Source organism: Cibotium barometz, chromosome 26 (assembly GCF_041138505.1).
Source record: "Cibotium barometz isolate CiBa-2024 chromosome 26, ASM4113850v1, whole genome shotgun sequence".
Taxonomy (NCBI): Eukaryota; Viridiplantae; Streptophyta; class Polypodiopsida; order Cyatheales; family Cibotiaceae; genus Cibotium; species Cibotium barometz.
In genome coordinates, this window is record NC_141071.1 from 38,142,339 (window position 1) to 38,154,807 (window position 12,469).

Sequence of the window (12,469 nt, forward strand, 5' to 3'; positions counted from 1 at the left end):
AGATTGTTCCCAAGAAATTTGATACCCCCGACAGTAGGCAAGCCTCCATCATAGCTTCTGTAGTGCAACCACGGGGACTGTTTTTCCACCATTCCCCCTCTTGGACCAAACGTTAACAGTGGGTCTGGTACCAATCGAGTTTTCAATAAAAGCAACAAATGTATGATTAGTTTGCTTTTTTTCTGGTTTTGGTTGTATGATAGCTTTTGAACAGTTAATAAAAATAATTATTATTGAATTTAAAGAAAAAAGTCACGGGGATAGCAAAGTGAATGAGAGTTCGAAGTTTGAACGCAAAATTGTTTTCGGAATGATGTGAAAGATGGAAGGTAGACCTTTATGCAAAGCGGGCAAAGAATGTGACCCACCTGTCCAAAAAGTCGAGGGTCCATTTATTTTATTTTGGTGGTTTGTTTCATTTGGCAAAAGGTTTCATTTCATGTGGGGAAAAAGGTTCGTTTCATTTCATTTGTAAAAAGGTTCGTTTCATTTCATTTGTAAAAAGGTTAGATTTGGAAAAAGGTGCCCCCCCTGCCAGACCGTCAATTTCAAAGTGGTTGCCATACTGATGTTACCTTTTTGAAAGGTTCCTTTGTGGTGGGGCCACGTGGGTGTACGTGGCAGCGACTGTGACAGCGATGAAAGATTGGAAAATAAATTAATTTTTTAAAAAATGACTAAAGAGCAAGTGGCAGTTTGGCGTTTAGTGCAGGGCTGAGGCGGGATCGCCGGGATGGTCCACCGGGCTAATTAACGTGCATCTCACGATGGGGCAGCAGTGCAAGTTTTTACCTCAGTCATTTAATAACGAAAATGCCACGCGTCAGGAGCTCATTCGAACATCCAGGCTCCCGCATCGATTAAAACACTGACGTGGACCACCTCCTCTGACGTGTAAAGTGACGCGGCACTGGTGGTCGAGTTTTCCAGATAAAGCCTAGCGGCGAGACCGGCACGTGTCAGTGAAACGCAGCGACGAGTGGCGGCTGACTGGCGGAGCTAGGGTTACGCGCGACGAGTAGATGTCGATAAAAGTTGGGTAACCGGCAGACAAGGGTGGCGTAAGATGGGGAGAGAGCGGGGAAGGCCACCGCTGGCGAGAGGAACGCACCAGCAAAGAGCGAACAAACACGAAGCCAGGAAAGAAATGGGCGGGGGTTTCATGGCGGACAACAAGGACATGACGATGCTGCAGCAGAAGCAGCAGCAGAACTCCCTCCACCATCGCCTTCTCCCTCCTCATGCGCCCTCAGCTTCGCCCACTTCTGCTGCCACTCAATTCTCCTCACAGGCTGCTGTTTCTGCTGCTTCTGCTTTAACCCAACCCTCTGCACCATCCTCCTCTTCCCCCTCCTTCCACAAACGCAAAATCCCAGACCCCCTTTCCAACACTACAACTACTAGATCTAGCCCCCCCCCTCGCCCTTGCTCCAGTAATATCTCCAAACAACATAAGAAGAAATTGCTCAAAGTCATCCTCAAAGTCCCCAACTCTACCTCCTCACCCCCCTCTTCTCCCCCCCTTTCTCCTCACCAGCATTCCCGCCCCACTCCCCCCTCCTCTTCTTCTTCTTCTCCATCTCCATCTCCATCTCCTTCCCCCTCACCTTCCCCTCCCTCTCACCCCCTGCCCCTCCAGCAACTTCAACAGCAGGCTCACCTTAAACAAAGACAACAGCTCACATCAGAGCTTCAACAGTACCACTATCAGCAACAACAGCAGCGTCTTTCCAAGCCCCCCCAACATCCCAGGCAGCAGCTGCAGCAAATCCAAGACACCAAGAAGCATCACCAACATTCACTTAAAAAGTCACACCATTTTCAGCACTTGCCAGAGCAAGAAGAACAACCCAGCCCTAACCGGCTCAACCTTCAGCAACAGCCGGAACAGACAAACCCTAATAGACAGTCGCAGCAGGCACAACAACCGAATCCTGGCCGGATCAAGCTTCAACGTCAGCAGGAAGAGCAACCAAACCCTAACCGGATCAAGTTCCAGCAGCAGGAAGAACAACCAAACCCTAACCGGATCAAGTTCCAGCAGCAGGAAGAACAAGCAAATTCTAGCCGGTCTAAGCGGCAAGAGCAGCAGCAGGAAGAACAGGCCAACCTCAACCGGCCAAAGAGGGAACACCAGCAGCAAGAAGAACAACACACAAGCCCTTATCCGAAGCGCCTCAAGCTTCATCACCAGAATCAGCAGGAACAGACAAATCAAGCCTTGGCAAGCCCCAAGATCCAGACGCAGCAGCAGCACAAACTCCCACTTTCTCATCAGATCTCTGAACCTGTCAAAAAGCTGCCACCGAACTCTATTCAAGGGCCCCATGGCTTGCATCAGAGTCCCAAAATCCCATCCCTTCCCACCCCGTCCCCCCGTCACAATCCTATTCTTCCTTCCATACCGGCTCCTGTGCAGTCTCCGCCATCTTTGTCTGCCGCACCTTCCTCTGCCATCTCGGATGAGGCACAGAAGCCTTCGAAAAAGCGAAAGCTTAGGTCTGTTGTGGACTCGGAGAGCACGGTAAGCCACGTGGTAGTCAACAGAAACAGAGAACAGCAGCACGACAGCCTTGCTCAGACTGCGGCGAGGCCTGGCTTGATGCCAGCTGCAGATGCACCTGTCCTGAAGCCACATTTGGAGGTATGCCAAGATCCATCTCTGCTGAAAAAATCATGTAGGAGCCTCTTCAGCTGGCTATGTTAGTGTCTCTCTAAGGTTCAAACTGCACTTAGAGAAAACTTAAGTCTTTTTATGGATCCGCCTGGATGCACAGACTCATCCTTAGATTTAACGTTTCTGCGTCCTTTTTACCTTCGAGCAGGCTCTCTAAGCTAACTTTTTTACAGAGCAAAGTCTCCAAGGATCCGGCTGCAGCATGCTTCTCTCCAAGTTAGCTTCAACTTCACACTACTGCTCATTTTTTGTTGAGGTCTTGTAACAGCTGCTTGGTTTGATAATTTTATTTTGGTGTGTAGATCTGTCGTTTCCTTCACCTGATGAGGTTCCTAATTGTCAATGCAGAGCCACCGGACTCCCAAGCGTCTCAGTTTGTTCCTGCTAAGAAACTGCTGAAGGGGATCCTGGACCGATTGCAAAAGTAAAATGCTTGTCCATGTGCTGCCTTGAGCTCAATTTCCTGTCTGCAGTCTCTTGATGGATTTAACTTCTATTTTGCAGAAAAGATAAATTTGGTGTGTTTGCTGAGCCGGTTGATCCTGAGGAGGTATCGATAATTCATAAATTCTGCAAGTACGTTCAGGATTATCACACAACAGAGATTTTTTTGGGCCGTTGCTCACCTTGGAAGTCCTTATTTCAGGTGCCTAATTACTATGATATTATAAAAGACCCTATGGACTTTGGTACCATGAGAAAAAGGATTGTGTCTGGATATTACACCTCTCTCGATCCATTTGAGGTAACCGTGTCTGGGCTTTCTGACATATATGTAGCATGATAATGGGTTGGTCACAATCTCATCCCTTGTCTGCCTTTTGCACAGAGGGACATTCTCACGATTTGCAACAATGCTATGAAATACAATGGCAAAGGCACTGTGTATTTTAGACACGTAAGTTGTCTCCTTCTGTACACCTTTCTTAAAGCTGCCTGTAGCTTGGTCTTTCTACGCAGGCCACTTTTGTCTCTAGTTCACTTGTCACGCAAATGATTTGGGATTCGTGTGTCCATGCTTTATCCAAGTTGGAGATTCATTACTTTGGCTGTGCTACAGGCTCGTGCTATCAAAGATGTTGCTGAGAGGATTTTGGAAGATTTGAAAACGTCAGGTTCTATATTGGAGGTGGATGAAGTTATGCCAAAACAAAAAAATGGAGGGCCCTTTGCCAAAAAGTCTCACAAGAAACAACTTGGCACAAGGCCTTGGGTTGAGCGAGTTGCTGTAGACCATGCTTCAGGAGTTACGCTTGCATCAGGAGGCGATTTGGGTGGAAAGTCTTCTATTGCTGGGCTGCCGGAATCCTCTGGAAGAATTGGTGAAAGGCATAGTTCAAGCATTTACACTGGTTCACCCAGTGAAACCAGAGCAGACAATCAGGAAGATATATCAGGTATAAGGCACATACTAAAGAAGGTCCAGTTTTTTCTTGTGCATTATGCTTATGTCAAGTCTAATTGTGTCCTCAGGTGTTTTGTGTGTGGAGTAAGGTTGCATTTTTGCATGTGGGATCACCCTTTGGTTCTTACTTTCCCTTCATTTGTTATGTTGCTTTGTGTGCTTCAGTGCTCAATCTGCCACCAAGGTAGAGCCTCTCTTTCTCTGTCTTTGTGTTCAGTTCCTCGTTGGTCTTCTATCCTTCTGTAGATGATCCTTGAAGGAGTGAAAATGGTGAACCTTGTTGCCAAGCTAAGTTGTAGGCTAGTAACCTTTTTGTTTGATATTCTTCTCAGTAAGAGGCAATTTTATGATTTGCAGATGTTATGGGACTGTTGTCAAGTCATAGTCTGGTTTCCACTGACCGGAAGGATGACTGCATTTTTATGTTCTGGTTTTGTGAAGGTTTAGATAAAATTAGTATGTCATCCTGCTTGGTTCAATCAGTTTGGACCAGCGTAGGTGGTTCTAAGAGTTGGATGCTATCTTGACTGTGCTGAAGCTATCAAGCTTTTGTGACACTGCTTTCCTCCTACTAAGTTGATTTCCCTTTATATTTGCAAACCTTTTAACAAGCACTCTTTATTGACTGGTGCAACTCCTGGCACATTCGTACAGTTAAGCTCTGTTTAGCGGTTTTTTCTTATGGTTGGTCTTTTGCTTACCATATGGATTGAAAAGTGTGTTGTGCCAACTCAAATAAAGCGATGCTTGTTTGATTTGCAGGGTATTTGCTCCGGACAATGGGATTAAATGATGGGAGAAGGTTTCAAGCTCTTGATGAGAATCGACGGAGTACATACATGCCATTTAGTGTCTCCACTCAAGGAAGTGAGTCTTTACTGACCACAATTAGTGGTGAATCTCTGCAATTTGTGCCGGTAAGCTTGTATGCTGCCTATGTATTGCAACAATTATACGAGTCCTAGGTGGCATGGTGCTTTTAGTAAGTAATTTCTGAGCTCTTTCCATGTCAGTCACTGTATATTCTACCCTGTTCTAATTAGTATTGTTCTATGTATGCAGACAGGGTACCAACTCGATTTTCCGTATGCTAGAAGCTTAGCTCGTTTTGCAGCTGATTTAGGACCCTCTGTCTGGAATGTTGCAGCTGAAAAAATTCGGAGGGCTCTTCCTCCAGGTTTTCCATTTGGACCTGGTTGGGTTGGGGAACGGGAGTCCCCTGGTGGCATTTTTCTCGCTCCCTCAAGTAAACAGCAGTCACAAGTGCAGTCTAGTGTCCAGCCCATGGTGAAGATGTCAAGTGAGAATAGACCTCTTGTCGCTACTTCTAATTCTCCAGTAAGTCAGGAAAATTTAACAAAGCTCGATCATCAATCACGTATGCAGTCTAGTGTCCAGCCCTCGGTGAGGTTGCCAACTGACCATAGACCTCTCATCCCTGCTGGTAATTCTCCATCAAATCAGGAAAGCTTACCAAAGCTTAATCATCATTCACATATGCAGTCTAGTGTCCAGCCCATGTTGAAGCTGCCAAACCCAAATGAGAACAGGCCTCTCATCAAGGGTGATTCTCCAATAAATCAGGAAAGCATAGTAAAGTTCGACCAAAGCCAAGGAGCAGCAGGTAATGGCTCAAGCACTGAACCGCCAGTGAACCTTAATCACCCAGCTAGCTTTCAGCCAGAAATTGTAAGATCCACTGAGGATAGTGTGTCAAATAGGGACAATCTTCTGAAGGGAAAGGAGGATAGAGTGTTCAACAGAGAAAACTTATCAAAGGTTATTTTATCTGGACTAAAACAGGGCATGGTCTCTAGTGCTTCTGTACCAGTGTCTAACACAGGGCGTCTTCAATTTGAAGCAAATTTCTTGAATAAAGGTGGTGTTTATATGTCCATGGGTTCTCAAATGGACAGGGTAAACTCTCTCAATGACACTACTGCAGAGGCAAACTACAATGCAACAGTTGGAATGAAGAGTGCTGCTCTCAACCAATTTGAAAGTAGAGCCCCTGCTCAAATGAGCAGGCTAAACTCATTGAATAGCAATCTGAGTGGAGAAGCAAGCTCCAATGTAGCAGTTAATGTCAAGAACAATTCCTCCCATCACTATGATAATGTTCACACAGCACGAGGGCCAATGCCCCCTCATAATCTGAATGTGCCTCCTCAACACTCCTCTGTCAGCAGTCATATGGGTACCCGGGAGGCCAACCTGGTAGACTCGGTACAGCCCAATTCCTCCCTTCACTATGAAAACATTCTCTCAGCACGAGGGTTAATCCCCCCTCGTAATCTGAGCGTGCATGCTCAACACTCCACTGTCAGCAGTCATGTAGGTGCCCGGGAGGTCAATCTGGTAGAGTCAGTGCAATCTAAACAGGTTCCTCCACTCTCCACTGAGAGAGCTTCAGCTGAGAGGTTCAGAGAAGCAAGTGAGAGAAATGAAATGGAAATGTTGAATCGTGGTGGCAGAGCCACTCCAAGCATGGCTGCTGTTGTGGCGAAGAAAGGGTTTAACATTGGGAGAAGTTCCACGATGCAGCAAGTGGAGGCTAGAAATAGTGAAGGGTGCCAGGTACTAGACCGTGATCACCTCGATGCAAGCATTCGTAAGCTTGATCAGTCACATGAAAAGCCCAATGCAACTGTGGGGCCCTCAGCTGTTAGTCTTTCTGTTTTGCCTACTTCAAATGGAGCGTCAAGGGTCCGAGAAGATCAGAGAATGCCTGGCTGGGTACCAGCTCAGCAGCCAGAACTCGTTCCAGTTGTTGGAAACGGTGGCATGAAAACTCAGAGTCAGGTGCCCAGAAATTCTGTACAAAGCCAGCAAGTGCAATCTGCACAATATGCACAGCCTCAAAATGCACATCTGAGGTTAGCATCTATGCAGCAGCAAGGATTCCAAGATGGACAAGTCTATCGTTATGGAAATCAAAAGCATATACCGAATGTCCCACTCTTTTTGCAGCAGCAGCTTAATAATGAGTCAAATTTGTCTATCCAGTATCAACAGCAGTTGCAACTGCAAAGCAGTTCAATGCCAGCTGCTGCTCTATATGCAGGATCATCAGAGTCTTGGGATCCCAAGTTCGTAAGGCATCTCCAAGTTACAGGCCACACAGTAGCTGGGATTCCACAGTCTGGAAACCCGGCTTGGCAGTACATGGCTCCCCAAATGGTACCACCAGAAGGGTCTACCTTACCTTTTTCTGCAGCCCCTGATTTAAATGTGAGCTTACCGTCCACTAAATCCCCTTTTGATCAGTCTAATGGTACTGACGTTCAGCAGCCCGATTTGGTGCTACAGCTTTAGAGAAAGGGAGAAAAGGAAGTTGCAATTGCCATTGTAGCAGCTGTATAAGTCTTCGTCTCGTTGATGGTGCAAGCAATGCAGCTGTCAAGGTGGAATTTGGTGAGTTGTACAAAGCCTTTTATGTATAGATTGTAAACATGTATTCATCCCCTTTACTGGCTGCCAAAGCCTCAGGGAAGGATTTTGACTGTTCACACACTCCAATACCTGCACCTTTGAATGTGGGGAAGTTGGTCATGAATGAATTCCCCCCTTCAGAATATTCTCGTCTTAGTGACTCTGTGCAGTGTGGGCATGGTATTATGTAGGCTGGTTCTCTCTTTTTTTTTTTTGAAGTGAATGCTGTTGTTTATGCTGTGTAGAGTGCTCTTGCCTATTGGGTGTTTTTATGAAGTTTGACCTCCTCCTTGAATGTAAAGCCTAGCTGGCAATGTCCCAACACTTCCTCTAGTAGTCAATCTAGTTGTCTTGAGACTGGTCCAGTACTGGATTCGGAAAACTGTTAAGCCTCGGAAAACTGTTAAGCCTACGAAAGCATACATTCTCTCTTTCTCAGTGTCTCACTGTCCAGGCCAGGCGTGTTCACATTTTAATGAATTTGAGTGTCCCTCTGAAGCAACTGCTTTTTCTAATGCTGTGTAACGTGATGGTCTTGAATTTAAGCCTTACCATACTGCAACACATACTCCTAGCAGTTTTAGTCCATGCATTGAAGAGGATATGTTCCTAGCTTATTTTTCTCCTACATGTTTTTTATATTCGGTGGTGTGATTGATTCAGTCAGTTGCTCTTATGTTTTCAACTAGCAGGATTCTAAGGCTGCCTTTTTCTGCAACACGAATTCATCTGCTGATGGTGTTTGAAAGCCAGCTGGATCTGGGCCATTATGATTGACCCTTGCTTCTCTGCGTTGTTGTGGCATTTGGTTTTCCTTAATTGCAATCTCCAAAGTTATCAAGATTGACATCAGGCCCAGTACTACGATTCATGACGAGTAAGCCCAAGATGGAAAAGATTCACGAGTAAAGCCCAAGATGGAAAGACGGTATGTTGGCCAGGAGTTCGCTTCCACCTTGGAGGGCTCCAAACCTTGTGAATTATTTTTCGAAGTGGAGACGAACATAGCAACACACACATAGATGCGACAAGCAAGGAGAGAGATGGTAGCATAGCACTAGTAAATAGATGAGAATGAGTAAAGTATTAAGTGAAGTGACATGATAAGGTCACTTACATGCACTCATAAGAGTGTGTACATATGCTAGGGAGATAATACCTTTGAAAGAGGGAGTGAGTATTCAAACTCATTATTAGCTTATGTTCACACCATTACCATGTAAATGGCTTCAACTCCTTGATGTAGCGATGATGTGATTGTGTACATGGATCTCGTGGTTGATTAATCTCCAAATAGCAATATGTCCAAAGTTCTGCGAAAAGCTTCAAATATGTTATACGGTCGTGTGTGGAGATATAAGCCAAGCTAATCTCGTGCAGTGAGCCTCTCCTTGACATAATAATAATGCACCTCGATGTTCTTTGTGCGAGTATGAATCATTGGGTTCCTCTCAAAGGCCAATGCACTCTAGCTGTCAATGAAGATGGTGGTGGGAGATTGTTGTTCAACACTAGGATTTGCCAAAAGCTATTTGAGTCATATCCGTTACATAGTCGTTAAAGCTGTCTTGTACTTAACTTTAGAGCTCGAAGTAGCCATTGTTGTTTGCTTCTTGTGGAGCCATCATATACATGAATGACCAAGGTGCCAAGGAATTGAGTGTCCTGTAAGTGTCTGAATGCTCACTTGGCAACATTTCAATGTTTACTTTTGAGATTGTGCATAAACTTACTTAGTTGGGAGATCCTAAACTGAATGTTTAGCCTCGTATTATATAGATAGATGAGGCATCTAACAGCTTGTTGATAAAGTGATGCATCAAATGATATTCTTGCATCTTGAAGGCTTAGCTTGACACCTGTCTATTGGTGTAGCAACAATAGGCTTAGTCTTTAAGACCAAACGGTGTAAGCAATCTTTGTGTATACTTTGATTGTAGTATCACAATACCATTATCACCGTTACATAAATTGTATATCCAAATAATAATGTAGCTAGCCTAAATCTGTCATCTCAAATGACATGTAATTTAACGTTGAACGTTGAAAGCTTTTCTGATTAGGGTTTATGAGCAGCATGTCATTAATGTATAAAACGATGACCAAAAAATAATATTTATTTCTCTTTGCATAAGGGGTACTCTCAATTGGACTGTTGCAAAAACCATTTGCAACTAAGTATGCATTTATCTTCTTATACCACGCTTTGGGTTTAAAGTTATATAAAGCTTTTCTTAATTTGCATACTTTAGATTCTTGTCCTTTGTCAACAAAACCATAAGGTTGAGATATATGAATCCCCTCATGTAGGTCACCATTCAAGAAGGCAGTCTTGATATCCAGCTAATGTACATTTCAACCATGATGTGCTCACTGTCTACGTAATAATACACTTGATTGTGGTCATAGGAGAGGTGGGTGCAAAGGTCTTATCATAATCTATGCTCTTCTCTTAAGCATAATTGTTTACAGCAAGCCTTGTCTTGTAGCGATCAACATTATCATCAGCTTTACGTTTAAGCTTGTAAACCTACTTTTTTCTTATCAATGGCCTTTTTACTATAAGGCAAATTCGCTTCTAAATATTAGGTGTCATTTTTGAGGATTGACTTGTACTCATCTTGCATGGCTTGTATACAATGATCATTTTCTTGTGCTTCCTTAAAGAAAACATGTTTCTCTTCATTGCATATACTAGTAATGAGAGTACTTGAAGTAAGCTCCAATGTAAGGCTGATGTAAAAATGCTGAAGTGAATCCTGTTTAGGCAGCCTGTACAACTAGATATAAACGCTGATGTCAGCCCTGCTGTAGGCGCTCTGTACCAGTAGATGTAAACGATGATGTCAGCAATGTAGGCAACCAACAGAAGTAAACATTGAACGAAGTATCCACACCAACAACAACAGTAGGAACGCGATGTAATGCTTGAAGGAGCTGCATGACATCCAAATACACGGAGATGGAAAACAGTTAGTTTTTTGCCATAAAATGCCTTGAACGGGGTTCTGTGATGAGGGATTGCAATCGTGGGGCAATGGTTCAGAAGGTACACAGAAGTGTTAGGGCCCGATCGAAGCGAGTCCTACGACTGATCCAACAAAACAGAAGCAGTAGGAATCAGGCGTTCAGGTAGCTCTGCTGTAAAGATCATGGAGCGTGCCATGTCCATAACGGTGTGATTCTTGTGCTCGACCACTCCATTTTGTGAGGGGGAGTTGGTGGATGTGAGTTGGCGTTGAATTCCCTGCTCTTGCAAGAACTCGGTAAATTGATGGGAGATAAACTCACCACCATTGTCTGCGAGAAATCCCAATTGAGACACCCATTTGGTTAGTGACTAGCTGAACCCATGTGGAAAAGTATTGAAAGGCATCTGATTTATGCTTTAGGAAGTACACCCATATGTATCTCGAATAGTCATCTCTACAATCAGCATGTAGCAGAGGGACCCATTCAAGGAGGGAGTAGGGGATTGCCCACTTAAGTTGAAATGAATCAACTTGAGTATTCCTTGAGCACGATGAGTAGCATGATGTGGGAATGGTGTACGATGCTGCTTACCCATTTGACATGGCTAGCAAACATCTTTTGTCAGTTTGAGGTGGGATATGCCTTCAACCAATTGGTCTCTAGATAACTCATAGAGCGTGTCATAAGGAAGGTGACCATAGCAATAGTGCCATTGTCTCTCAGTGTGTCTAAGGGAGCTTGGGTCACATAGGCATGAACCCAATGAAATTTAGACCCCTCGGAGGAGGTCTCAGATAAAAAAGTATACATCCGGTATAAGCCATCCTTCTGAGCTTGACCTCTGGCAACAACAAGATCAGTAGTCTCATCAATTACCTCGACAACTCGTTTGTTGAAGTAAACTCCATGATCAAGTTGGGTCAGCTGGGATACAGAAAGTAAGTTGAGGCCCAAGTTAGGGACAAGATAGACATTGTCCAAGAAGGTAGCCTGGTTGGGACCTGTGTTAGTGTCAAATAAGACGGTGCCAACAGATTTGATGGGCATCATTGTGTTGTTGCCACATCGAACCAAGTTCACCCTTAGCAGGACACTGAGAGATGAAAATGTCAGCATTGCGTGCCATATGGTGTGTAGATCCACTGTCAACTACCAAGGGGATTGGATGACCACATGGAAGAGTTGGATGGGCCTCAATGATGGGCAGAAGAGGATTGTCAGGTAACTGATAGATTTGAATAAAGGCAAAGGCTTTCATATGCGGATGGCCTCGTCTAGGTCTTTGTTTCTTCTTCCTTCTAGAGGAGTGGCCAGAGTCAACCTCAAATGTGACCTGAGCGACATTGGCCAAGGGAAGACCAATCAGACATCTCTTTCGGGGTGGTGAAAGAAACTGACTCGGAGGGCGGGCCTTAAGCAACTTGACCAGTGGATCACCACACTGAGAGGATCTCGGCCAAGATGTACCATTGCCTTGTTGTTGGTTCCTTGTCGGGGAGCCCTGTAGAGTAGGGGTTGGATTATTACCCCCTCTTCATCTCCAATTTGGGGCATTGCTACCACCTTGGTTGTTTTGGCGGTTTGAGTTAGTGGCGTTGGAGGTGTTGCCTCTATTCTTGTTGGCTTTAAAGACACACTCATCATCAATATGTCCAGGCATTTGGCAATGAGTACATAATCTATTCTTTTTGGGAATATTTTGCTAGTGGGGATCAATATTGTTGCCTGGAGGTTTGTTTTGATTACCTGAGTTGCTGTTCTCCTTCCCTTGTTGTCCTATTTGAGTAAAGGTGGTATTGGACACAAGGGCCCCCTCTTGAGTAGAGGAGGAAGAGGATGACTTCTTGGGATAAAATTGGTCTCATCATGCAACCGAGCTGCGAAGCGCAAGAGTTGGCACTCACACTCGTATAGGTTCTAAACTAATGGTATGTGTGACAAAAGTAAAGAAACTAGGCATAGCAACTTGTTCAGTAAAGTGA

The 12,469-nt window shown here is 44.6% G+C and overlaps 1 protein-coding gene across 2 annotated transcripts; it reads left to right on the top strand.

Moving 5' to 3' along the window:
- The first annotated feature begins 1,051 nt into the window (after positions 1–1,051).
- On the top strand, positions 1,052–8,457 carry LOC147623937 (uncharacterized). Of its 2 annotated transcripts, XR_015269234.1 has the most exons (10): positions 1,052–2,644; positions 2,851–2,893; positions 3,026–3,101; positions 3,182–3,227; positions 3,324–3,422; positions 3,507–3,575; positions 3,738–4,074; positions 4,845–4,999; positions 5,145–7,496; positions 8,207–8,457. XR_015269234.1 is itself a non-coding variant. In XM_086820584.1 (9 exons), the coding sequence occupies exons 1-9, from the start codon at positions 1,067–1,069 to the stop codon at positions 7,395–7,397; spliced, it is 4,656 nt and encodes a 1,551-aa protein (XP_086676710.1). In that variant the 5' UTR covers positions 1,052–1,066; the 3' UTR covers positions 7,398–7,752. The 2 variants fall into 2 exon arrangements, 1 of the variants encoding a protein (XP_086676710.1); XM_086820584.1 differs by lacking the exon at positions 8,207–8,457 and having other exon boundaries at positions 5,145–7,752.
- The last annotated feature ends 4,012 nt before the right edge of the window (positions 8,458–12,469 follow it).

What these genes read in the sequence shown, in the direction of transcription:
- LOC147623937 (XM_086820584.1), top strand. Translation starts at nt 1,067, where the DNA reads ATGGGGAGAGAGCGGGGAAGGCCACCGCTGGCGAGAGGAACGCACCAG. An exon ending in TCCTGAAGCCACATTTGGAG is followed by an intron (nt 2,645 to 2,850) that starts GTATGCCAAGAT and finishes ACTTTTTTACAG; the next exon opens with AGCAAAGTCTCCAAGGATCC. An exon ending in AGCCGGTTGATCCTGAGGAG is followed by an intron (nt 3,228 to 3,323) that starts GTATCGATAATT and finishes TCCTTATTTCAG; the next exon opens with GTGCCTAATTACTATGATAT.